This window comes from Folsomia candida, unplaced genomic scaffold (genome assembly GCF_002217175.1).
Source record: "Folsomia candida strain VU population unplaced genomic scaffold, ASM221717v1 Fcan01_Sc031, whole genome shotgun sequence".
NCBI lineage: Eukaryota > Metazoa > Arthropoda > Collembola > Entomobryomorpha > Isotomidae > Folsomia > Folsomia candida.
The window spans coordinates 87,088-111,492 of NW_019091223.1; the positions used below are offsets into that span (position 1 = coordinate 87,088).

General features: G+C 36.4%; 3 protein-coding genes and 1 long non-coding RNA gene across 5 annotated transcripts; 3 read left to right on the forward strand and 1 right to left on the reverse strand.

Moving 5' to 3' along the window:
* Window positions 1-7,115: 7,115 nt before the first annotated feature.
* LOC110860330 (microfibril-associated glycoprotein 4) lies at window positions 7,116-10,485 on the reverse strand. Of its 2 annotated transcripts, none has more exons than XM_022109376.2 (10): window positions 10,341-10,485; window positions 9,864-9,929; window positions 9,576-9,776; window positions 8,939-8,998; window positions 8,711-8,872; window positions 8,538-8,615; window positions 8,310-8,448; window positions 8,084-8,248; window positions 7,532-7,653; window positions 7,116-7,472 (listed from the first exon to the last, which is right to left on the reverse strand). In XM_022109376.2, the coding sequence occupies exons 1-10, from the start codon at window positions 10,404-10,406 to the stop codon at window positions 7,332-7,334; spliced, it is 1,200 nt and encodes a 399-aa protein (XP_021965068.1). In that variant the 5' UTR covers window positions 10,407-10,485; the 3' UTR covers window positions 7,116-7,331. The 2 variants fall into 2 exon arrangements, with proteins under 2 accessions (XP_021965068.1, XP_035716098.1); XM_035860205.1 differs by lacking the exon at window positions 10,341-10,485 and adding an exon at window positions 10,094-10,245.
* A 1,735-nt stretch (window positions 10,486-12,220) lies between these two features.
* LOC110860331 lies at window positions 12,221-13,567 on the forward strand. The gene is made up of 3 exons (XM_035860206.1): window positions 12,221-12,820; window positions 12,897-13,037; window positions 13,373-13,567. The coding sequence occupies exons 1-3, from the start codon at window positions 12,817-12,819 to the stop codon at window positions 13,528-13,530; spliced, it is 303 nt and encodes a 100-aa protein (XP_035716099.1). The 5' UTR covers window positions 12,221-12,816; the 3' UTR covers window positions 13,531-13,567.
* A 1,401-nt stretch (window positions 13,568-14,968) lies between these two features.
* LOC118439147 lies at window positions 14,969-17,082 on the forward strand. The gene is made up of 3 exons (XR_004837255.1): window positions 14,969-15,450; window positions 16,044-16,397; window positions 16,881-17,082. It is a non-coding gene; the product is annotated as an uncharacterized LOC118439147 (long non-coding RNA).
* A 1,083-nt stretch (window positions 17,083-18,165) lies between these two features.
* Window positions 18,166-21,197, forward strand: LOC110860332 (oxidoreductase HTATIP2). Its single transcript, XM_022109377.2, has 3 exons — window positions 18,166-18,472; window positions 19,561-19,884; window positions 20,299-21,197. The coding sequence occupies exons 1-3, from the start codon at window positions 18,365-18,367 to the stop codon at window positions 20,593-20,595; spliced, it is 729 nt and encodes a 242-aa protein (XP_021965069.1). The 5' UTR covers window positions 18,166-18,364; the 3' UTR covers window positions 20,596-21,197.
* Window positions 21,198-24,405: the final 3,208 nt, after the last annotated feature.

A 24,405-nucleotide genomic window follows, 5' to 3' on the forward strand; every position in this document is an offset into this window, starting at 1 on the left:
GCAAAATTCAGCACATTATAAGCGCCGCAAGTTCGCAAAAACCATGATTTTTAATGTTTTAATGTGCCAACGTGCAGCGCCAACTCATCTTAATTCCGTTTCTCACGCTCGCTCTCTCACCCCCAATTTTTGAAATAATTCCAAAATTTATAGTTAAAATGTAACAATTTTGCGTTATTGATGAAAAATGACAATGAAGAAGGGTTGAGGGGTCAATGACCTCGGGTGGGGGTGAGAGGGCGAACGAGGGAGACGGATAAAGAAAAAGGTGAACTCGAGCTGGACAAAATTATGCGTTCTTGCAAACTTGCTGAATTTTGCGCATCTGCCAAAGTGCCGAACCAAATGTTGTTTCTGAAGACTTACATACTCTACCAAACTATGTAATATGGTCAAAAAATAATCTGGGCTGAACATGGTTTGCGCCTCCATTGTTAGTAAAATAAGAATTTGTTAAATATAGTTCAGTTAAAAAAAGCTGAAGTAACAAAATGACTTTTAGCGATAAATTTATTCGAAACATGTATGTACAAATATGTAACAGCTACATACACACATATGTCATCTTGCTCAAAAAAATATAAAATTTATCCTACATACTGGGTAGTTTAAATGTCAGGTTACAATGGAAAATTTTTCAATGGGAAAAATTCGCAAATCTCCATTAGTTAGCGAAATTTTGTCTCTGAAATTCAATATTTTAAGAATTTTTTCATCAGTGTTCCATAAGTTTTGATAAAAATTAATAAAAATCTCAATCCCATATCCGCGACTAATGAAAATTTACGAATTTTCATATTAACAAATTTTCCATTGTACAGTCAATGGAACAAGTATTGGCAACACCCACGCAAGCTAAATAAAATTGGCTATAACTTTGGCATGCATTATCGAATTAGCATGAAAATTTGTACGCATTTAGTTAATTTAATGTTGTTTTCGATTATAATCATGTTTTACTGCTCAAAATTATATTAACGCAGTTTTTAAATAATTTGCTGGAAAATTTGCAAAATTAACACGCAAAAAGTATTGGCACCCTCTAACTTAAAAAATCATAGAGCAAAGAAAGGCCAATTTTACTGCGACACACTGCTTCTAGTATTGCGTGGCACCTCCCCTCGACGCAATAAGAGCAGAAATAGGCCATGGAATTGATTCGACAAGGCTCTTTATAACGTTTTTCTATATGGTTGGCCACACTTGTTTCGAACTTTTGACAAGCTCGTTTTTCGTCGAGTGGTTTCCCACCGGTCTCTCTTCTCGCAGCCCAAACAATCAGAATGACATCAGGAGACTGTGCAGCCAACGAAAGAAGCGTAACCTTTTCGGTCTCCAAAAACTTGCATCGTTAATTGGGGTAGCTGTTTTGAGTCAATGCATTTTTGGAATATAAAATTCCTCCCCAAGTCAGGTTTTTATCAAATAATTTCAAATTATCGTTTGGAATGATTAATTAGACCTCCCTGGTCATGATTTTGTCGATAATGACCAGGTAAACACGCCGCCACCTGGTCATTTAACCCCAAACCATAATCCATCCTCCTATGTGTTAAACTGCTATACGAACGTTTTCGTATTTCTGAGCCTTTTATGGCATCCGCCAGACTTGAACCAATTAATGAGCTCCGAATAAGTAAAATATGCCTATGTCGGACCAGTAGACTTTATTTCATTCATTGGAAGTCAATTGAGGCTTATATTTAGCCCATTCCAATTTATTCCGGTGGTTCGCTTTGGGGACTCTCTCGTCGGTCGGGCTACTGGAGCCTGAAACCCCAAGGCATAATTTTTTAGTGAACACCAAATTGAATGATATGTTTGCCCCACAGTTGGTACTGCAATTCAACATGGATTTGGGGGCTAAAATCTTCCGATCTCGAGTAATTTGTTGCTTGATTCATCAGTAGATTTTGGGCGTAGGTGACCTTTTTCTTCCGCATCGTCGAAAAGTAGAAACTGAGATCGTCATTTTATATTTCTTTGCTACGTTTTCAATAGTGAATATGGAAAAGTATGTTTTCTCTTTGATTTTTCGATAACAAAGCATTTTTATGGAAGAGGCATGAATATTTCTCGCCGCACCAAATACAGCTGGTTTAGTGCCGCCATTTTGGCTCCAGACAACACAACTGTAGACTTAAAATGTCGCTAACGTTATATTTTGTCACCTAATTACCTTACGTAAGGAAATGTGGAAGATGGTTAAGAAAATTGTGTCGAGTAACTAATTTAGCCACATGTTGCCAATACTTTTTGCAGGTTCGTACCTGACTCGTTAAGGTCAAAATCAGGATTGCGTTATGTTTACTAGATTTAAATCGGAATCACGATTATAATCCAACACTACATTAGATTTATCAAATGTGTTCAAAGTTTCATGCCAATTTGATAACGCATGCCAAAGTTATAACCAATTTTATTTAGCTTGCGTGGGTGTTGCCAATACTTTTTCCATTGACTGTAACCTGAAACCACCTTGTACATCAAAGCTCTCCGCCCTGTCCTTATTTAATCCTTTGTCAAAGGTTTTCTAGGATACCACGGATTTCTTAGGGTTAACCCATTTCCAAGTATAGTAAACTTGGTTTTCTTCCACCCAGTCTCCAGCCCAGTCCCACAAACATATGCGCCAACCTGGGGTGGCCATACTTCCGCTTTGACTTTATTGTCTACGCTGAGCCCGGTCTGAATTCCGGCAAGGTCTCCAACTTCAAGCTGAAGTTTGGCAGTGGAAGCGTTTGCTTTGTATTTTCCACCATTGTAGGAAAAACCTCCTAAAAATTTTATTTAGGTAGTTAATAAACATTCACAATGTGATGGTGTGAAGTGTAAATCTCCGATTTTTTTGTTATAGAAAATTACATAATACTGAGCATCTTATATTAGCGATGACGGATTTAATACGTTTAAATGTGGATAAAGGTCTAGTATGTGCACTCGTAACTATTGACTATCAGAAGGCCTTTGATTCGTGTCCTAGGGGACCCTTACTTAAAAAATTATGTAAAACGTACAATATATCATTGGCTGAGAAATTTTTTGAATAATCGGATGCAATTTGTTGAGGTAAATGGTCAAAGATCGGATGTAGTGAAAACGTTAACGGCGGTCCCGGCTGGTAGCATAATTGGAGGGCGGCTGTTTTCATTATACATTGACGATATGGGTAAGGTCTTGGTATATGGTAATGATATGAAATTTGTGGATGATGAGTCCTTTGTGTTTTTTGGAAAGATTAATGAATTGAATGAGTTGCAAAGTCGTGTTAATTTTGGTATGAATAATGTTGTGAACTACGTAAGCGATCATAAAATGTCTCTGCATAAAGATAGACAAAATCTGTCACGTGTGTCGAACTTCAATATCTCGGTCAATACTGTAATTGTGAGGCCATGCGACAAGCTCAAGTGTGTTGGTATAACTATAGATGCTAATTTAACGTGGAAATATCATATAAATAATATTGCAAAGAACTCGTATTTCAGGATAAGGAGTACGTGGGTGTTTTATTATTAATTTTCAAAAGGTATGTTCCGCACTGTTTCTGACCAAACTTTTGATGAAATAACAAACTTCAAATACTTTTAGGATGCTGTGATTTTTTTCAGTTCTGTAGGTTAACATTAACACTAGCAATAACTCATTAAAATTTACCTCGAAAATATGCCAATGATTGATTTCATTATCATCCGAAACCCGTTTTCCCCTGATGTTTTTCTTTAAGTTTCGAAACGAATAATAATCACTAAGGGACAAGTCTGGACTGCACGGGGCGTGGTTTGTGCAGGTAAAGCGATTTTCGTCTGCACTAACCCTCGCAAAAAGCCAGGTATTAGGTGGCGCGTTGTCGTCTAAAAAAAGGCCAACTCTTTATTTTGACCCCACGTTTCTTTTCAACCGGAGGACGCAGCTCCTTCGGGGTTCCTGCATACACGGCCCCATTTATTGCAGTATTTCCAGCAATAAATTTTATAAGGAGGGGACCTTCGGTATCCTTGAAAATGGTCATCATCAATTTTTTTGTCAGATTTTTGCACTTTTCAATTCACGGGCGGTGGCAACCCCTCGTGCTTCCAATGAGGGAATTATTATTTGGTCACCGGGTCATAATAGTAAACCCAAGTACCATATGCAGCCAATAAAATATTGAGCAGGTTCCAGTTTTCATTTAATAGGTTAAAATTTGCATTGCAAAAGTCGACTCGATCCTGTTTGTGAGATGCCGAAAGCAATTTTGGTACCCAACGGACGGAAACCATTTTCATACCTAAGTCTTCAGTTAACATGGAACAAATTGCTGGTTTTGGAACACCCATCTCATCTGCTATATAGGACAGTTTCAATCGCGGATCTCTCATTATTGGTTCTTCTAGTTTCCGGAGCCTTTCTGTGGAAGAAGCGGATTTTGAGCGTCCTTGCGACTTTTTGCCCGAGACCTCGTTTCGCCATAATTAAAAATTATTGACCCAATTTAATTTGTGTTTCGTGTTGGGCAGTTTTCATTGTACATTTTAAGCATTCAACCATAAATCTGCGACACGTATTGCCTATCCAGCATTAAAAATTAAATCACACTACGATATTTAATTTGCAAATCTAGCATTTTTTCCGTCGAGGTAAAGTTTGCCGATTTATTGCTAGCGTTGACGTTAACCTTAAGAACTGAAAAAAATCACAGCCTCCTAAATATATTTGAAGTTTGTTATTTCATCACAATTTTGGTCAGAAACAGTGCGGAACATACCTTTTGAAAATTAATAATAAAACACCTACGTATGTATGCAATAAGGCAATATTTCTCGAAAGCGTCCCTGGCCATGATTGGTACTGCAATGGTGTTGTCAATATTAAATTATATGGTATGCGTATGGGGTTCTACATCAAAAAAGTATCTATTAGTAGCAGAGAAGGTGGTACGTGCACTGGCTCGTCTTGTTGCTGGAAGACGGAAATATGATCAAACTGAAGGTAGCCATTAAATTCGGAGTTAAATTTCCTGTTAGCATGTATCACATACATATGTATGCAATTTAATATTTGGTGTCCTCTTTTCACATTCTTTACCTTCAAGGGGGTGACCTTTGGCGATAAAACGCATCTAATTTCTTCCCTTTAACGTTAGGAGTTTGGCCTAAAAATGTATGTACAATTTTGTCGTTGTATTCACGAGTACGGACAGACGCAACGATCTTATAAAGGGCTAAGGCGATACTAAGGAGGAAAGCTTCCGTACTTGCCAATTTCAAATTTCGATGCCCCCCCAAACCTGTCGTGGTATCTGATGTGGGTACTAAAACCCCAAATTTATTCGAGTTTTCGATGGTCCGGTAATAAAATTTCTTAGCGTTTACATATCTCATGTGCAAAGGGTATGGAAATCTGTTATTGGCAGATATGCTAGTTCCCCTCCGAATGGTATGATACATATATGAATTTCATTTATTAGCATATCATATCACGATTTATTTCCTTTAGTCTAGGAGCAATTTAAAGATACGAATCTAGTTGTAACTCGTGAGAGTAGGGAGCTTCATCGCACAACTATTACATGCATAATTTCGAAATACTACCAATTCTTTGGTTTCTCAAAAAACGAATTGATTCTTTATTTATTCAGTAAGAATTGAAATTATGCAGACAAATCTATCACTGAGTTATAATACCGTAAAAAACTGACTACGCAGGAGTGTAACAAAAGAGTCCCTAAAATACGAAAAAAAATCGCAAAAGGGGGGCAATCGTAGAAAAAATCGTCGAGAGAACCGACCACAAACAGTACACCTCCTCCAGCTCCTTACCTAGCGGAATTGTAGTCAAGACAGTCAAAAAACTATTCCGTAACCATGGCAACCGATCTATTTTGCAAATGCTACGGCCAAACTATTCAATTATCCCGCTACTTTGGACTCCCATTTACCTTCAACTTTAAAACTAAACGCGTATCAGTCACCGACTTTCTCCAAGGAAATACCATCCTCCTCCACCTATTTCTAGTCGCCGAGCTAATTTTTGTCCTTTTCCAAACCATACGTTTCAAAATGATGGGAGATTACACCCATTTAAATTTCATTATTCCCATTCTATACGGAATTATTTGGCTGTTCGTATCCCTATTTCCGGTAGCTTATCGCCCCCACGAGTTAGCTTATCTGTTCAATTTCCTATTCGAATTTTTCGCGTGTTTGGATCATCGCTATTTAACGCGCCAAGAACGGCGGGAATTAAACAAAGATTTCGACGCTTACTGGATTTGGATTTATGCTTTCACCAAATATCTCAGGATGGCATTTCCGTGCATAATTTTGCTTCATTTTGTCCTCGTCCCGACAAATCCGGTCCACATAATTAGCATTTTTCCGAAAAATTCTCCCCTATTTGTAATTTTCTTTGTACCATATGCAATTTCTGTAACGTACGGAGCATGTTTTGTCGTGTTTGTAATTCAAGTTTTACTAATTGCGGGAATGTTTGGGGTAATTCGACTTCACCAGATTTTCCGGGGAATTCAGTTCAAATCGCGGGAAAACAATTTTTTAGCGGGGTTGCGGACTTCGACAAGTTTACCGATCGTTTGGCGCAGCATCGAGCTATTAATGCGGCTTCAGGGGGAAGTCGTCGGGGTATTTTTACTTCCGGCGCAGGCCATCTTGGGAAAATTTATAATTGTGGCGACCTACTTGATTGTTTCGAACGGCAGCGCGCGAAAGTCCGAACTGGACACGGTTAGTGTGGTGGTTTTGGCGGGATTCATCGTTTTGGTGGGAGTGACCTGGGTGGTATTTTTAATTTATGCGGGAACTATTCATAAATGCAGTAGGAAATGTATGGTTACGTGGAGAAATGCGAGATGGGAGGGGAGATTTGAGGGGAAATATTTTAAAATGTTTAAAAAATCGTGTAAACCGATACTTTTCGGGTATCCGGGATACTTTGAGGTGAGGAGTATAAGCGTGGTGAATTTCGTGCAAGGAACGATTAAAGGAATTTTTAGAGCTTTGTTAACTCTAGATGGGAAATAAAGTGGAGATGTAATTTGGGGGATGAAAAGGATAAATTTAATTGATTAATCTCATTAATGCAAAAGTTTTTAATTTTTATGTACACAACGACTATTTACTTATCGTAAGTAATTAATATGTAATTTTTGAAAACCCGAAATAAATCAACAATTAACGCTATGGCTGGTTTCCAGGGGTGCATAAAAATTAATTTCGTAACGGATAAAATTTCCAACACTTATCCATAAGATTTTGTTTGTAATTATTGTTTAAATTGTTATTAAATTGTTTAATTAATTTGGATACGTGGTATCCAGGTCGGCAGTACTTTTAGATAAGTCGAGGTAGCTTGCGAACCTTCATTTCAACTTTTTTCAAGGAATAATTACCAGCCTTCCAATCACTCCAGATGACCCCCACCCAATTTTTCTCGGTGGTGCTCGAATTATGATATATGGAGTTCAGGGCAACCTATAAATCCGTATAAATCAATTTTCCATCCGTTACTGAAGATTAATAAATTATCGCACCTTGTGGCAATCCTTATACCACCAGCCACTGTGGTATGTCGCGGCACAGCTAAAGTTTGCTATATCGTTGTCACTGTCAATTGTGCTGAATTGCTGTCCATTATGGTAACGTAGCCCGTCACCTGGAAAATACACAATTGAAGTCAGACACATGCGTAGAAATTCTTTCAAATAATATTGTTAAGTTCTTACTTATATGTAGGCGTATGCATAATGAGAAAGATTCAACTAATGACTAGCCATGCATAAATAAATAGTTTTTTGTTTACATTTTCAAAACTACTTATGCCTTTACTGGCAGATCGGTCCTGCTACTTCTTTGCCCGAAGAAAGTCAGAAATTGGACGTGACAGCAGAATTTAAGTATGCCTTCAACTTGTTTTAACTACATAACTGCTTAAGAGCAAGCCATCCAAGTTACCGAGCATTTAATGAAAATCATAGTCGATGAGCTTTCTGATGAAACTGGCTTTGCCACTAATTTTAACATTTCCTTTCTCGTTGGAAAATCGAAAAATTAAAAAAAATACTCTCGGAGTATAAATCTCTCACCTGCAGTTCCTGTGTATCCGGCAACTGTTAAGCTGTACTTTTCTAGAGAACCCGCCACATTGAAGACGTCGTACATCGCATACGCCTTGTTCCTACTCCAGTCCTCGAGATCGACCCGTAGCTGTGTGAATCCCTCTACCGTAAGTGCATGAATGGTTTTCAAGCCTAGATTAAGAGTTAATTAATGCAATCTTTCAACAACTATGAAATTAATGTGACATGTAACCCAGCCAGAAATCTCCGTCAAGTCTGCCAAAACCATTTTCATAGACTTCCCAAATTCTTTCGAAGTTGGTTCTCTCTCTGCCTGGAGGAGTTGGAGAACCCCTCCGTTGAATTATGACCCATTCTTCGTCACAGACTACCTAAAGATATGCAAATAAGCTTGTTTGTAACTCGTAATTACAAGTTAAAATTTAATTGGACCACAATGTGGAATAATTTAATTACATACCTGTTGATCATGAAACGTTGAGTCGGTAAGACTGGAGTCATCGTTGCAAGTCTTCACCTTGTAGAAGTCCGCGAATGACTGGTGGAAATTTAAATAATAAAGTACTAAAATTGGTTTGATTAAATTTAAAAGAACACTTCCCCCAACACTGGTTAAGCTTTTTACATCCGTACGTTGTTAATATAGTACTTGAAACTTTCCAGCACGGTCAAAATGGTATTAACCCCTTGCGACGTATTGGCGCTTGAATTCCTGATATCTTCCAAAGCTGCAGCCTGGTCGCTTTGAACCTTCAGAAGTAGCGCAGCATATTTGCAGGTTTCATTGAAAGCAGACTGTAAAACGGGGAATATTTTGTTTACTATATATCGACAAACATCTGCAAAGAAAAGTCCAAGCACCTTTCTAACTTCTGATGCTAATATTCCCAATCGATAGTCGGCGTTCACAGCGTCTTGAGTCTGAAATGTTGAAACATAAGTTCAAACTTGTTTGACCATTAAAAAAGCACTATTCATTTAACAAAAATACAGACAAAAAATCTGGAAAAGGATCTAGCAGGATTTTTTTACACAATGTTCAATGATTCGTTATTGTGTTTTACCTTTTATACAAATTTAAGGACTTTTGTCGTTATTTTTTGACCGAACCGTAGCTAACCAATATTAAATATTAACTCGAAAATTGGTCAACTTGACCAATGTCAAAATCTGGAAAAATAGAATGAGTGGATAAAATGATGTTTACCACCCAACTAAAAGCCACAGACCTGCATGGGAACAATGGCAAAAATTGGGGAAACAATTTTGAAGGCAAATAAAAAAATTGACTAGTTTATTTAATAAACAGTAAGTGGCCAATTAAACTACCCGCAATGGTCCCCCTAACGCTAACCCTTCAAACCTATTTTTCTCGCTACCCCCCAATTTCCCCCATTTTACGCATTGGGCTAGGGATTAAGCTCAAAAGATGGGTAAATTAGAACCCTAATTAAAAAATCCTTATGATTATACCAATGCGAAAACAGAGGCTACGTACGTCAGTTTCCCTTCGACTTCTTCCCCTCATAGTTTGCTCTCTGTGACCATTACCCCCCTCCATGCCAGACTTTACGAGTCCTTCCAGATTTCTCATATCAGTTTGCAAACTTTCCAATTTTTCCGTGAATCTGGCTTCCATCGTTCTAATATCTGCGGTAAATTCATCCTTCGTTGGAATGTTCGACAACTGCGTGGTTAGCTTGAGAAGAAATTAAATTATTTGCTACTTTTAGATCGTCAAATTCAAAACAAAAATTATGTAAATATGTTCAAAATGATTTCTCACACGTTCCAAAATATCATTCACATTAAGTCGAAACGTTTGTTCGTCATTGAGATCCGCTCCTTCAACCTGAATTAATAACGAAAGATTAGTCGAACGGTTTGTGCTAATGCAAAAAAAACTCGAGAAAATTATATACGTTATGTTTCATAAAGAAAAACTGGGCTAAAAATTATTTTTAGTTTTAAACACATTAACTACGTCTTGTATTGTCTACATATTTATGTACTTACACATTTAAAACGTTCATCGTACTTAACTGCACTCTAAGAAATTTTATCACCAGCGCGGTGGTCATATGTGACTCTACCGGCAGGTGGCAGAAGACCACCGGAGGGTGGATGCCCATCACCAGCTTAGTGATGATCAATCACCGTGCGGTGGTGCAGTTGTCACCGTTCCGGTAGAGTCACATATGACCACCGCGCGGTGATAGTTATCGCCAGGTTTCTTAGAGTGTGGTTTATAAATACAACTCACCAAATTAAAAAATTGTGACCAACTTCCTAAAAATATTAGGAGTAAGAAGTAGCATGTAGAATTCATCGCTGCGAAATTTATACTGCCCAACAAGATAAATCTGTATCGTATTTATGTATATTAATCTGGTTAAATTTCTATCTGGAAATTGTGGGTTGCTTCACTTTGCTTACAAATCAATCTTGGCACACTAAACAATCATGTCAAATTGTGTAATAATTTTGCGTGGCATATGTAAAAGCGTGTATCAAAACAGATACCGATGTATTCGTGTCTCTTAAGGTTTATGTACGTACATATGTATGTAAATATGTACGCATATGTACCCGTTCAAAAGAAACTTGTTTCTGTAAAGGTTAAGTAATCCCGATTTCTACGTGAAGATTTTCATTCACATTGAGTCATTGTCGCTCAAATTTATTTCATTCCCCTTCATCCGACTTTATTTCTTACTTCATCCCATGTATTAAGCAGTTTGAAAAATTAAAGCAGTTAGAAATTCTTTCATTCACAGTCACTCATCTGAAATGACTCAATCTTTCACTCATTTTCATTCAAATCACGGGAAATTAATTTTCATTCAGTATCATAATGAGTTACATGAATGAAAGTGAACAGGTATGGCTACGTATGAATAATTTGCAAAAAATCCTGATAAGTATGCATTAGACATCTAATTATCAATACATATTTGTAGCGAATAAGTTAAAACATTATTTAGAGTGGACAGTGGACACTTATTGCAACTCAAACAGCTACCTATGTACATATATGAATATAAATACTTAAGAACTTGTGTATGGAACTGTATCAATACGTATTAAGATGAGAAGTTGAATCTGCTCTTCCTGGTAAATGAGTGAGATTAGTTGGAAATTTGTAGGTCAAAGTTCTCATTCGCAGACAGACATAAATACATGGAAATATCAATCAATTGAGATACTTTTCATTCGTCAGATCACGTCCATTCGCTTCAGGCTTTGTTGTAATGTAAATACATTTGTATGCATATTCTTATGAGAAATATATGCGTCGATATGAGTAAAGCAAATTATGTATCATATGTACATACATAACTTGCATTACTTATTTACATAATGTATTTATGTAACGGAAATAAATTGCGAGAAATTATTGCATCATGTTAAAAATGTGCCAAATACATAACAACGGTTTTATTTTGGAAATTATGCTAACTCTTTTGCCTCGATTTCGCATCTCATATTTAGCAGGAAGTCGGTTCAGTGACAAAGTTCATCGTGAAGTCATGATTCCTGCCGTAATGAGAGGGTGATTTACATAGTCGATACGATTTTTGTCTCGTTATTTAACACTCTTAAAAATATTGTTACCCTTTTGAAAAGTGAATGCAATCTGAATTCGATATTTATGTACATACAATGAAGTCTTTTCTGGAGCTAGGCAGGGCTTTCTTGAAAACTAGTTATATCAAAAAATCAAGACAAAAATTAGGAATCATGTGACGCTTGTCAATCCGTTGAATGACCCAAATATTGGCGGGATAGTTCAATTTTTTAGAAAATATTTCTTCTTCCCTTTCAACCACCACGAGGCGTGGGTGCTTTGCCGCCAATATTTTTCGTCAAAGGGGCCATTCAAAGTGACCACGTGATTTTTAATTTTAGGCTCAATGTTTCTGATATAACTCGCTAGACAATAATGCTGGAGCTGGTGTATGTAGCTTGAAAAAACGTTCCATTGTTAACGTTCCATTGTTAGCTACCTACTTACAGAAGTTTCGCTTTTTACGTATGCATCAGAAGGATGGTTTATCGTTTGATAAATGATAACCAGACTCCACAGTCAATCGCCAGTATTATCTAATCTTTACTTCAATATCCTGTGCGGAGTGGCATTTATTTATTGAATAAATGTTAAATACATACATACACGACTAAACAGCCTACAAAGTGACGCGACATTCTACATAATTTCACTAATAAATTCAATCGTGTCAAACGTTTAATTCACCCAAAATAAAGTGGTAATAAATAATTACCGTGTGGAATCAGTACATATGATCGTCGTACCCCGATAATTCCGAGTGGTAACAATCATTTACGCAAGCTTTAAATTTATTACCGTCTGGTTTCCAAAGAATATTTATGAGCCATATTCTAACCATCGCGGTACACTGTTAAAAATCTGGTAGAGTCGCATACTCCGTGTTGATATTGATTTGGTAATAATTTCCTACCGGATTGGTAGTAAATTGTTCCTGAGTTGTAAATTTTTCATTACCACAACATTACTGAAAGGTAATCCCTGTTAATATCTAGAGTCACATATGTGCTCCGATCGGTAATGATTTAGTACCCGTTTTATTCATAAGAGCGTGAAACGTTAAACCTATTCCATTCGAAAACGTTTTTTTTTGCTACCACGTTATTTTGAGTGGGTCTCTTATCTTACTGGATACACAATCAAATTTAAAATTAGAGTGCAAGTTTAGCTAATGGGTAAGTTTTTAGTTTTAAATTCATATCTCAAGAAATTTAAAATTTTGGATAAATACAGAAATTTCTGTAAATGCAGGGCGAATAAGAATCCGGACGTTTGTGTGGAGTTCGTCATCCTCGAGTGAAAATGATGATTCGTCATTCGGCACAATTTTTCTTATCTTGTTGGCCGCCGTATTTGCCACAGTTTTTCTAATCGTACTTTGTTGCCTTATTCGTAAGTTTTACTACTACATTTTATTGTCTGTGCCAATGGAACCTTTTTTCAAGCTACACCGAGATTGTGGAGCGAGTTATACCAAAAAATCAAGCCAAAAATGAGAAATCACGTGGCCCTCATCATCGGTTAGGCGACAAATATGCAGAGACAAATATGTAACGCGACAAATATGCAACCCGACTTTTTTTCAAAAGGGTCATTCAACGGAATGATAAAAGCCACGTAATTCCTAATTTTTGGCTTGAGTTTTTGGTATACCTCGCTAGAAAATCCTGGTGTGGCTTGAAAAAATTGTGAGTTAAATACTAACTTTTAATGTACTTAATTTGTAGACAAAGTTATCACAGATTGCAAAGGAGATCGTGAACGGAAGCGTCGTATTAAACAAAGAGATGCCTTATTGCAGTCTGGGAATAATGTCGAACTGACAGTGCTAACCGAGCAGGAAGATTCCTCTAGAAAATTTGTCCTTGTTGGTTCTCCACATTAGAAAGAATTTAAATTGTTAATAAAATTTGAAGGAAATATTTTAAAGAAATATTTGATTTGTAAGTCGTCATTGTTCACATTGACGACTTACAAAAGTTTGATTGCATAAGAAAGTTGAGGGAAATTAGAAGGCAGGATTCTGCCTTTTTTCCTTCAATCTGTAAATATTTATGACTCACAATGGAGGTCTCCCAACGTATGCTTACAGATTTAAACCAAACTAGCATCAATCGATCATGAATTTAATTAGTACGAAATTTGCAAATGGAACTATGTATCTGCCAATGCGCAGGTTTGGCGGAGATATTTGCATCCAAAGTGGGAACAATGCGCAGCAAATTTGGGAAATGAAAATTTTGCCAGCCTTTGGGGTGCGTTTTCTCCTCTTTTTATGTAAATATAATATCTCCGCCAAACCTGCGCATTGGCAGATAGTTCCATTTGCAAATTTCATACTAATTAAATTTGTGATCGATTGACGCTAATTTGGTCCAAATCTGTGGGCATACTTTGGGAGACCTCCATTGTTAGTATTGCATGCAAAGTTTGTTAAGCTTAATCTAGATAATTTAAAAGCGTGATAAATACGAAATATTTCTACATTTTTGTCATAAAATACATACAATGGCAAGTCAAACATAAATTTATATACATATACTGCTTGAAATATCCTGCAAAAATAGTTGGCGTAAAGTAATCCATGATGTGACACATTTACTCGAAATTTCACATTTAGCCAGGTTCAAGTCCATGAAAAAAAATGTATCAAAACTCCAACCATTTGATTCCCACTGCAAATTTGTGACATTGATTTACATGTATCTGTAGACATATGTAAATTGACGCGACATGTATAAATTACACCATCTGCTTATATACACATGGTCAACGGTGAGCATTCTACGTAATGCAGTCTGTGCCAGATTATTTGTATAATTAGGGTTCCTCTGAACCGACTCTGCTTCAAAATTAATGCCAAAGCCATGTCTGAAATTAACCCAGCTACTCGTGTTTTTTACGTAAAAAACATTAAAAAAGAAACTTTTTTGTGTTCTCTTATTTTTCCAAAACGTGACTGTGTATTTATATATGTAGATGTTTATAATATTATTATTTTGCATACTATATCTACAAATAGATAGGTATGTAAGTATGCAAGAAAGCAATATTTTAAGCATCCGTAGCAGGTCACACGGTCACTTTTTGAGAAAATACTAGTGCACAAAAAAGTCTCGGTTTTGATGTTTTTACGAAAAAAAAATACGACTAGGTTAATTTCAGATGTGGCTTTAGCAAGAATTGTGAAGCATGAGCGGCCCGGAGTAACCCTGTTTATTGATTTGCACCAAAAATCTGTGCATGTCTATACACAAATTTATACTAAATAATCCCTACCTCATCTCATATTCACTTTATGCAAGTGTAGTATTCTCCTTAAATCTCAGCTGGATTTGGAACACATTTTCAACACGACTTGCTTCAAAAATGCGAAAATTTCCACTTCTCGTGTACACAAATTGGTTATATTTGTACTACTTCGCCATAACACTTGTTACGAAGTGTGACACCGATTTAAACATTATCAAAATTACGGGATCGTCTTATCAAAAAACTAAATATAACACGTCATATTGCAATCCCATCATTCCAGCGGGATTCGTCACCGAGCTGGAAACGAGTGGAGAATGTTTTAATATTTATCCGCAAGAAAATTGCACCGGGTCGTTTATTCGGACCAATTTGCGTCGTGGCAGTTACCAAGAACCGAAAACTTATCAATGGGAATGGGAAATTTTAAAAAAGGGGGATTTACAAATTGGATCAGTGGGTCCTTGTTTTGACCGGTGTGACCCTAGAAATTGGGGAGGAGACCAAAAACTAGAGGTTGAGGTTAAATTCAACGACGGCGTTGATATTCCAGGTTGGTAAATAAATACACTGTTAAAAATCTGGTAGAGTCACATAGTTAGATACTCCGGGATGGTATTGATTTGGTAATAATTTCCTACCAGATTGGTAGTACGTAATTTGTTCCTGCGTGGTAAATGTTTTATTACCATAACATGACTGAACGAAAATTCCGTTTAATTGTACCAGTGCCGGCACAGTCACATATGTACTCCTGTCGTTTAATTCCAGTTTTCTAAGAGTGTAAGGAACGTCCATATATTACGTCATCAAAAAGGTCGATGAGTAGTTTTGGATGTTATCAATCTTACTGGAGTTAAGCTCGATATGAATGTGTAGGACAATGAAGGGGTGGGTTGATGGTGCACTCTAAATAAAAATGAGTAAAATTTACTCAAGGTCGAGTAATTAGAAGGGGATGACACAACCAAAAGGTAATATTTATCCAACGTTGTGCAAAATTTGTCCAAAGTTGTGTAAAATTTGCACAACGTTGGGCAAATTTGACCTTTTCGTTGTGTCATCCTCTTTTTTACGCAACCTTGAGTAAATTTTACTCATTTTTATTTAGATTGTGAAGTAAGTGAATGGCATTGTTCTGCACAGGGAAACAAAAAATTTCCGTCATGCTGGATGGGAATGGCTGCTCCTTAATAACACGACGTGCTGCCTGGCGTGGATATAGCATGGCAATCATTGGAGATGCATATGCTTGCATCGAGCTACATTCTGCGCCCAACTGAGGCGGGGAATACATCCAATTTCGACCCGGATATATAGAACTTGACCTCCTCTCTAAATGGAATCTGGGAAACAATTCTACCAAAACCTTGGCTATATCTCGATGCGGGGCATTCTGCAATAAATCAGTGCCCCACATCCACCCAGAAGTGGGAGAAATGGGCTCGGGGAAAAATGTGGTGACGTTTTATGCCACCAAGGATTATTCCGGATATTATGGTGAGTTCGAGGGAGTTATGATAAATTCAATGTCTTTGCTGCATAAAATTGCCTGATTTTGGTCGAAATTTAGCCTTTTTTATCCAGAAAGATTGTGCATAATTATACCTATGTGATCCTGAAAGTATTTAGTTTTTCTGCAGAAAAATTGAATTTTTTTTTACAAAATTCCGCTACTTTTATGCAGGAATGAGGCTGATTTTTTTTACTTACAACATGATGCGCACGAAAGTTCCAGAGTTTGACAACCGAAATCTCCGTATTTTCGATAAGTAATAATTATGCACAATTATGCATAATTGTGCATAAACGGTTTAGAAGAATAGACAACACAGAATCATGCAAGTGCAGACACGATTATGAAGGCAATTATGCAGAATTCTAGAATCAATTTTCACATTAAAATTTAATTCGTGCATTTAAAAAAAATTATAAAAAATATTTATCTGAAAGTCAATCTATATATTTCCTGAAAATTTTTAGGTCAACCCACCAATGTCGGTCTCAACTGCGGCTGCGTAACTTTGGAGGACGACGAGAGAAAATACGTCTCCATTCGGACTTACGGCCTTTGTGTGGTCCTCTACCGTTATCCGGGTCACCTTAGGGTGGTATATAAATCTGAGCCGAGTAATATTTAAAATTCTTTATAAATTTTATGATTGCCAAAGAATTTTGTAAAACCTTGACTTCATAAAGTTATGTAATAATAAACTATTAAAAACATTTGTAAATCGAATTTCAGTTTGCCCCCGCCCGGCACATTTTTTCGAGGGGATACTATTGATTGGAAAATTATTCAGCGTGATGGAACTTCTGCGCGCCAAAAACACGTGCCTACTTGATTAGCATTGCGAGCAGGTTGAAATTTAAATCAAACCCCGTCACGCTTAATAATTTTCCAATCAATATTTGAATATTGTTGACATGGTAAAAATATGCATCCATAGCTATGTATAGCCTCTTAATTGTATAATGTTCAAACATAATGTATTCAGTATCAAATGCGATATACACATGCAGTTATTGTTTGATAAATGTCTACTGTACCTTTAAACCAGACTAAATATGGTCGAGACATTAAAATTAAGCTCATTTTAAATTCACAGAAATGGACTTATCTAATTATAATGCATCGACGGATTGTCAACATATTTAAGTATGTAAAACATATCTTCAACATTCAAAACTATGTATGTAGGTTGGAAAAGTAATTACCTAGATAAATTCAACTGTCTTTATCCAGCCGATATTTACTGCTAAATTGTCTGCATAGCAAGTTTGCGTCCATGTGTCAGGAAAGAATGCTTTTACAAATGTATTCGGGCAGGCAATGCTCAATTTAGAAAGTTGCATTATTATCGGAGCCCAAATTGATAAATATTCAAAATAAAAGTTGTAGAAAATTTACAAAAGGTTGAGTAATAAAAGCGGGACACGTCCTGACTAAACCGGGACGGATGGTCACCATGCTCGCGCAACATGCTTTATGAACGTCCCCCAACATGGAAAGGGGCATGAACTTAATTCTAATTCCGATCAGTACAACTTCACCACATCAAATAAATCTGTACATACATACATATGAAGAAGAGTAGCCAAATGTTATTGCACATTATTACACAATTGAGCAAAAACACGTGCTATCCTACACACGGTGTAACTTATAATACATATGTACATAAATATGCACGATCATTGCGTATGATGAGATCTCTTCGGACAACATTATGTCCATCTGTATGCACTGGCTTACTCATCAACACTGTCCAGCACAACATCATCTGTATAAATATGACATAATATTTGCGTCCTTGGAGTCGCGTTAGTCTCGTGATAAGCAAAAAAGTCATCTGTTTTGCCTCTGCAACGTTTCATTACTTTCCTCTCTTGTGCATTCTGGCAGTGACAAAGTTGGAAAAATAATTTAGGATTTAATTTTGGTAGAATTTTTATCCGTATTGAAAATGGAGGCTAACTCGGATAACAACTTATCCGCCTTCGTGTTCGGATACACGGGCGGAGTGGGTCGTTGCATCGTGAATGCTCTCGCAATAGAACCACGATTTAAAAAGGTAATAATAATGTTTTTATTATATTTACTGATGTTATCATATTTTCGAGTGTTTTATGTACACTCAAAACAAAACGGTGTCCATATATGACTTAACCGCCTTGGTTACAATTGTGATTCCAAGTAGTAATGAATTTTTTTCCGTCCGGTCATAACATTATTACTCCCTGTATGAAAATCATCATAACTCGGATTCAACATTGCAACCAAGGCGGTTAAGTCATATACTGACACCGGCGGTGTTGATTTGACAAATTTTTGTTTTGAGTGTACATACCGTAAATACACAATTTATGGCGCGGTCTAAATCCGGACAAAATTATAAACAGGGTGTAATTGGAAACCCGGGTGATTTTTTTCGGTTATACATAAATTCAAGAATTTAAGAACAGACATTTAACCAATATCATAATTACATACAAGCTTACTAAATTTTGGAAACTTGGGCTCAAGACCCGGTTATAAATAGAGTATTTACGGTATTACATACATACATACATATTTTGACGAATTTGCATAAATATGGAATCGCTCATATATTACGTCAGCATTTTAATGGGTGGATTATTTAGGGCTTCCTATCTTTCCCATGTTAAAGTTCCCTATCACATTATATATACGTCGAGTGGCTCGGTGCTAAAATGAAGAATTTTTGATGGCGTAATATATGGATGGCCCATAAAGTAGGTACTCCTCGTTTTCAACTTTCCATGCACCCAAAAGAGCTTCGGGGCGAGCACGTCGACATCGAAACAAGGCGTCCAGGCACGACGTCGAAGAATTATATTAGCCGAGAAGCCGAATTATCCTATTATTTAACACCAATTTATTTTATTTTGGCGTAGCAGTCATTCAATTACTCAAATTCTTGGCACGAATTGAATAATTTAAACGCCAAGAAAATAAACTGGTGTTTAATAATGGGATAATTCGGCTTACTCTGCTAACATATTTTTTGGACGCCGTGCCTGGACGCCTTTTTTTGACGTCGACGTGTTCGCCCCAAAGCTCTTTTGGGTTCAGGGAAAGTTGAAAACGAGGAGTAACGTTGAATTAAATTATTTGGCATTTTTAATAATTTATTTTTAGGTAACGCTATTCGGCCGTAGAATCGTGGATTTGGAGGAAAAAGACAAAAAAATTCCTGCCGCCGCTGATTTTACCAAATTTACCCAGGATGTCGTAGATTTTGCCAAACTTTCGGAAGATTCGGAATATTTGGCGGAGAAATTGAGAGGTTTTGATGTCGGGATTTATGCGTTGGGAGTGAGTCCGCTGAAAGAGGATGAGGAGACGTTTCAACGGGCGGCGAGAGGGTGGGTCCTGACCGTGGCGAAATTGGCGAGGGAGGGCGGTTGTCGCCATTTTCATAGAATGAGTGGCGCCTTGGGGAATGAAAATTCTTGGTTGAAGGTATGAAATCATTACACTCTTAAAAATTCAGTATTAAAATAAAATGCTACACGGTATTCATATAAATTTTTCGAAGGGAAAAGTCCCTAAATATCTATTAAATAGTTACAAGATTTTCGATTGAGACTTTTATTCTCAAAACTGGTGGAATATGTACTGATGACAAAATTGTCAATTTGTTGACTTTCGGGGAAAAAATTTCCGTCAGTAATGGGAATTAATGAATTTTTCCCATTGAAAGATTTTGTATCGTGACATTTGCATATATGTACATAAAACACTCTGTATGAATCTACCAAAGTGGTATTGATAAGTAATACCGCTGAGTAATTGCTCGGCATGCATAAAAGTAATCAAGTAATTGACCTTTTCGTGTTTTTATAATTTCATAATATTCATTAATTATAATTTCAGTTTGGCCGCTTCGCCGCAGAAACTGACAGCCTCCTAGGGAAATTAAATTACCCTCGGATATCCATTTATAAACCGGGCGCCATTCTGACGGAATTTAACAGTGGAGGGATGATAGGACCCGGGATGGTGTCCGTTATGCGTCACCTGGACAGATTTCGATGGTGGTCAGTTGAAGGGGAAACTGTGGGCCAGTTTTTAGTACAGACTTGCTTCACCAAGCCGAAAGATGAAAATAATTTTGTCGAGGCATTTACGAATGCTGAAATGAACCGGTGGGTGAAACAACAAACGAAATAGTCACACTTTGTGAGTGACGTTATTGAATTGTTTGATTTCTAACGTACCGGCGAGTTTGTTAATTTTCACTTTACACACATTTTATTCATGTTAAATAAAAAGGCTTTTTGGTAGAGCTATTTAACTAAATATGTGTGTATATAAAATTCATCTATTTATTCGGTTTATGGCATCAAAGTTACACATAATGTATGATTACCGTTTCACATAATTCTTTAGAAATTGGCATTTCAATATAAATCATCATTATTTATTGATCGCATTCTTCACATTAAGAAATAAGGTACGTATTTTTCCATTTATAAATGTGGATACTTTCTCCTCTCAAGTTTATAAAAAATCTGTCAAATTTCGTACTACGAAGTTATGGAACGCGTTACCAAGAAATTTAGACGTAAGAAATATGTCATATGGGAAATTTAAAGAATTTTTATGTGAAGATATGCAGAAATAATTGTTTAAAAATAACGAAATGAAGATATATTAGTAAGTAGATATAGTTAGTTAGTAACATATTTGTATATTGTATGTGTCACTCGTGGAAGAGCATGGTTTGTTACTGTGAACTTGGTAGACACTTGAATAAAGCATAATCAATCAATCAATCAATCAATCAATCAAGGAAAAATCAAAAGGAACATCGCGACATAAAATTATCATTATTCAATGTAGATTTTCTTCACATAAATTTGACGTTATTTCGACACTTTATAACTTTAAGCATACATATAAATAATCTAAATAGATTACGACACAAACAGTTGACACTAATACGAAAACATAAATTAACAGGTCCATCATGGAAATTCCATCCAGATTTTTAAGAATGATCCAATTTGATCAAACTGCCTTAAAAACTTTGCTTGTATTGACTTGAACCACGTAATTTTAAAATTTCTACCAAATCGGAGGGTTACACTTCACCCATTCACATTCTGAACATCACGAATCAATAAATATCTATAGGTTAAGCCGGTTTTAAACTCCGTTTCAAGATGGGTGATTTTACAGCCACGTGGAAAGAGCATGTTATTCTCGTGCTCCTTGCCTGTGGCGCTGGAATCAACCATCGTGAAACGAGTTTATAAATATGATTTACGGAGACACACTGTAAGAAGTTAGCCAGGTATTGATTTAGTTTCTCGGCATTAAATTTGACACCATTGGTGTTGAAACTAACCGACCCGAGAAATCCTGCTACGGGTATGTTAAAGCTTTAACAGACTTTTACCTAAATAGGAATTCATATTATTTTGGTAGTGTCATAGATGACACTACCAAAGAATTTCATAGATCTATGAAATTCTCCTGTTTCTAGTTTATGGAACACTTGATTTGTAAGAGTGATTTCATCCAGTTTGATCGTATTCAATACGCCATAATCATGTAATGCCCAAGGGGAACGTGCAAAAAGTATGTGATTGATTGAGGGGGTACGCGGCAAAGAATGTACCCTATGCTTCTTGTGTTAATTATGACATTAGAAATATACACAGTGGTAAAGTTCCTGCGAAAATGGGTCCCTTGCTTTATGAACGGCCCCAAGAAAGTTAAATATATGGCTAGGAATGTACATTTGCGCATACGTTTATGTATACCTCGTACGTTTAAAATTATAAACTAATCAATTATGCACCTTCCATACATACATTCCAAACCTCTTACCTTGTATATAAGCCTGAAGAACTTACAATTACTATTGGAGTCTAGTGAAATGCCTGTATGTACGGTAGACAGCCGTTTTATTAAATAGCTTTAGGCTACTTTATGACGAACTTGCGACGAACTTGTCTGTCCGTCCATCAGCAGGATAAGGCGAGAACACATTAGGATAGTCGAGATCCGTTTGCCGCATAAATATTTGCGAAGGGGTTAGGGGGCATTTGATGTAACGAAGTAAATGACTTGCGTGAAATCAGATTTTTGGAAGTTAATTTAACTAAAGCTACAGATACATACTTATATGCATGCGTTTCCTGCTGTTTATATTTGACCAGTTTAAACTAGTTCCAAATCCACAGAGTTAAACATTTTGGATTTTAGGATGCCCTAATCCAATAAGGAAATTATATTGATTGATATACTCTTAAAAATAGTTTCACCTCTAACAAACGAAAATATTCTCAATTTAGTAAACTAGGTATATTAAATCCAAAGTAACACACCTTGGTAAAAACTAAGACCTACCCTAAATTAAGTATTGCTTACTTAATTTAGAATCTCCACTGTACATATTTGTGTACTTTTGAAAAGGGTAACATATTTTTTAAGAGTGTCCGTTGCAAATTATGAATTTCGTTGTAGCGATCCATAAATGAGAATAAGTCCAGAAATAGAGTTGGGATACATAGTTACTTATCAATCAGTCACGTAAATACGTAAGGCCATGATGGAACTTATCGTATATTTTCATATTTGAATTTATTGACATCAAATTTCGTATTTCGACAGTTATGGCCACGCCTGGAATGTGGAAACTTATCCACCTCTTTCAACGGCTGTTTGGCGATAATTTGTACCTCCTCCCTTACAAGGTATCCATTCCTATGAGACAACTTTTCCTTATTCGAAACATGTCGAGAAAACGACGCTGTTTCAAAGTATTTTGCACTGTTTGCCTCTTCTGTCATACCATTTTTTGTTTCGGCCTGTTGTGTAAACCCTTCTTCACGGGGAAACAAAAGGAGCCCTTTGCAGCGGACGAATCTGAAGCCGTGAGAGTCGTTCGAGTCTACGTTCAAATTTTATCGGCATTCTTTCCATCCTCGTTTTTGGGAATGAATTATGTCATAACCTTCACGGCAATAGTTCCAAAAATCATTTTGTGCAAGATAGCGGATTTCCAGAAAGAGACACAAGGTACGAACGTGATAAATATATATTTTAGATTCAATGAAAACGGTACGTTTCATCTATATTTTAGCAGCTGTAATATGAAGCAGCAATAATTATGTCGTTATCTCGGAGATTATCTTGCAACAGGGTTTCTGCTCGTGTGTACGATCTTATTTTTAAGCATAAAAGTGCACACAAATGTATAAAAATGAATGAAGTGTAATCTGAATCTTATGTAAAAAAAACGCGGAGTGCATTAAAGAGCATAAACTACATACAAATTCTCCAATATGTTGGGAAATTTAAATGGTTACAATTGAAAGATAATTTTTAACGTTTGTTCTTACCCATTTATGATTGATTGATTGATTGATTGATAGTCATTTATTCACATGTTATTCCTTGATCAGTACAATTTAATGACCATATGAGCCTATCCAAAAATTAGGTTTTCCTTCAAAAGTCAGGCAGTCCTATTTCTGACTGAAGATCTTCATTCACATTCAGTCATTTTCTTTCAAACTAATGTCGTTTTACTTTGTCGGATTTCATTTCTTACGTCGCCCCATGTAGGTATGAAACATAATAAGTTAAAAAATGAAACGAGTGAAAAATCCCTTCATTCACAGGCATCTCAAATGATGGAATCTGTAAGTCTTGTTGATTCACATGACAGGATATCCATTCACAATCATTCATTATGTATTATAATTATGTAGTAAAATAGATGAAAGTGAACAGGTGCTTAAGACATTTTGTACACTACTTTCCTGCAGGTGTTTGAACAGGGTGAAACCCTGCCCTATAAAAATTTTTACTGTGTTTAGTTATTCGACACAAATTTATTAATAAACAGGAAACCCGACGGTATATAAATTGGTGATCATTTGCCATAAAACAATTAATCGCACCTTCAAATAGTAACCATTCAGGTCGAACTAGCTAAACCCCTCCTCGTTTTTCTATTTTTATCTA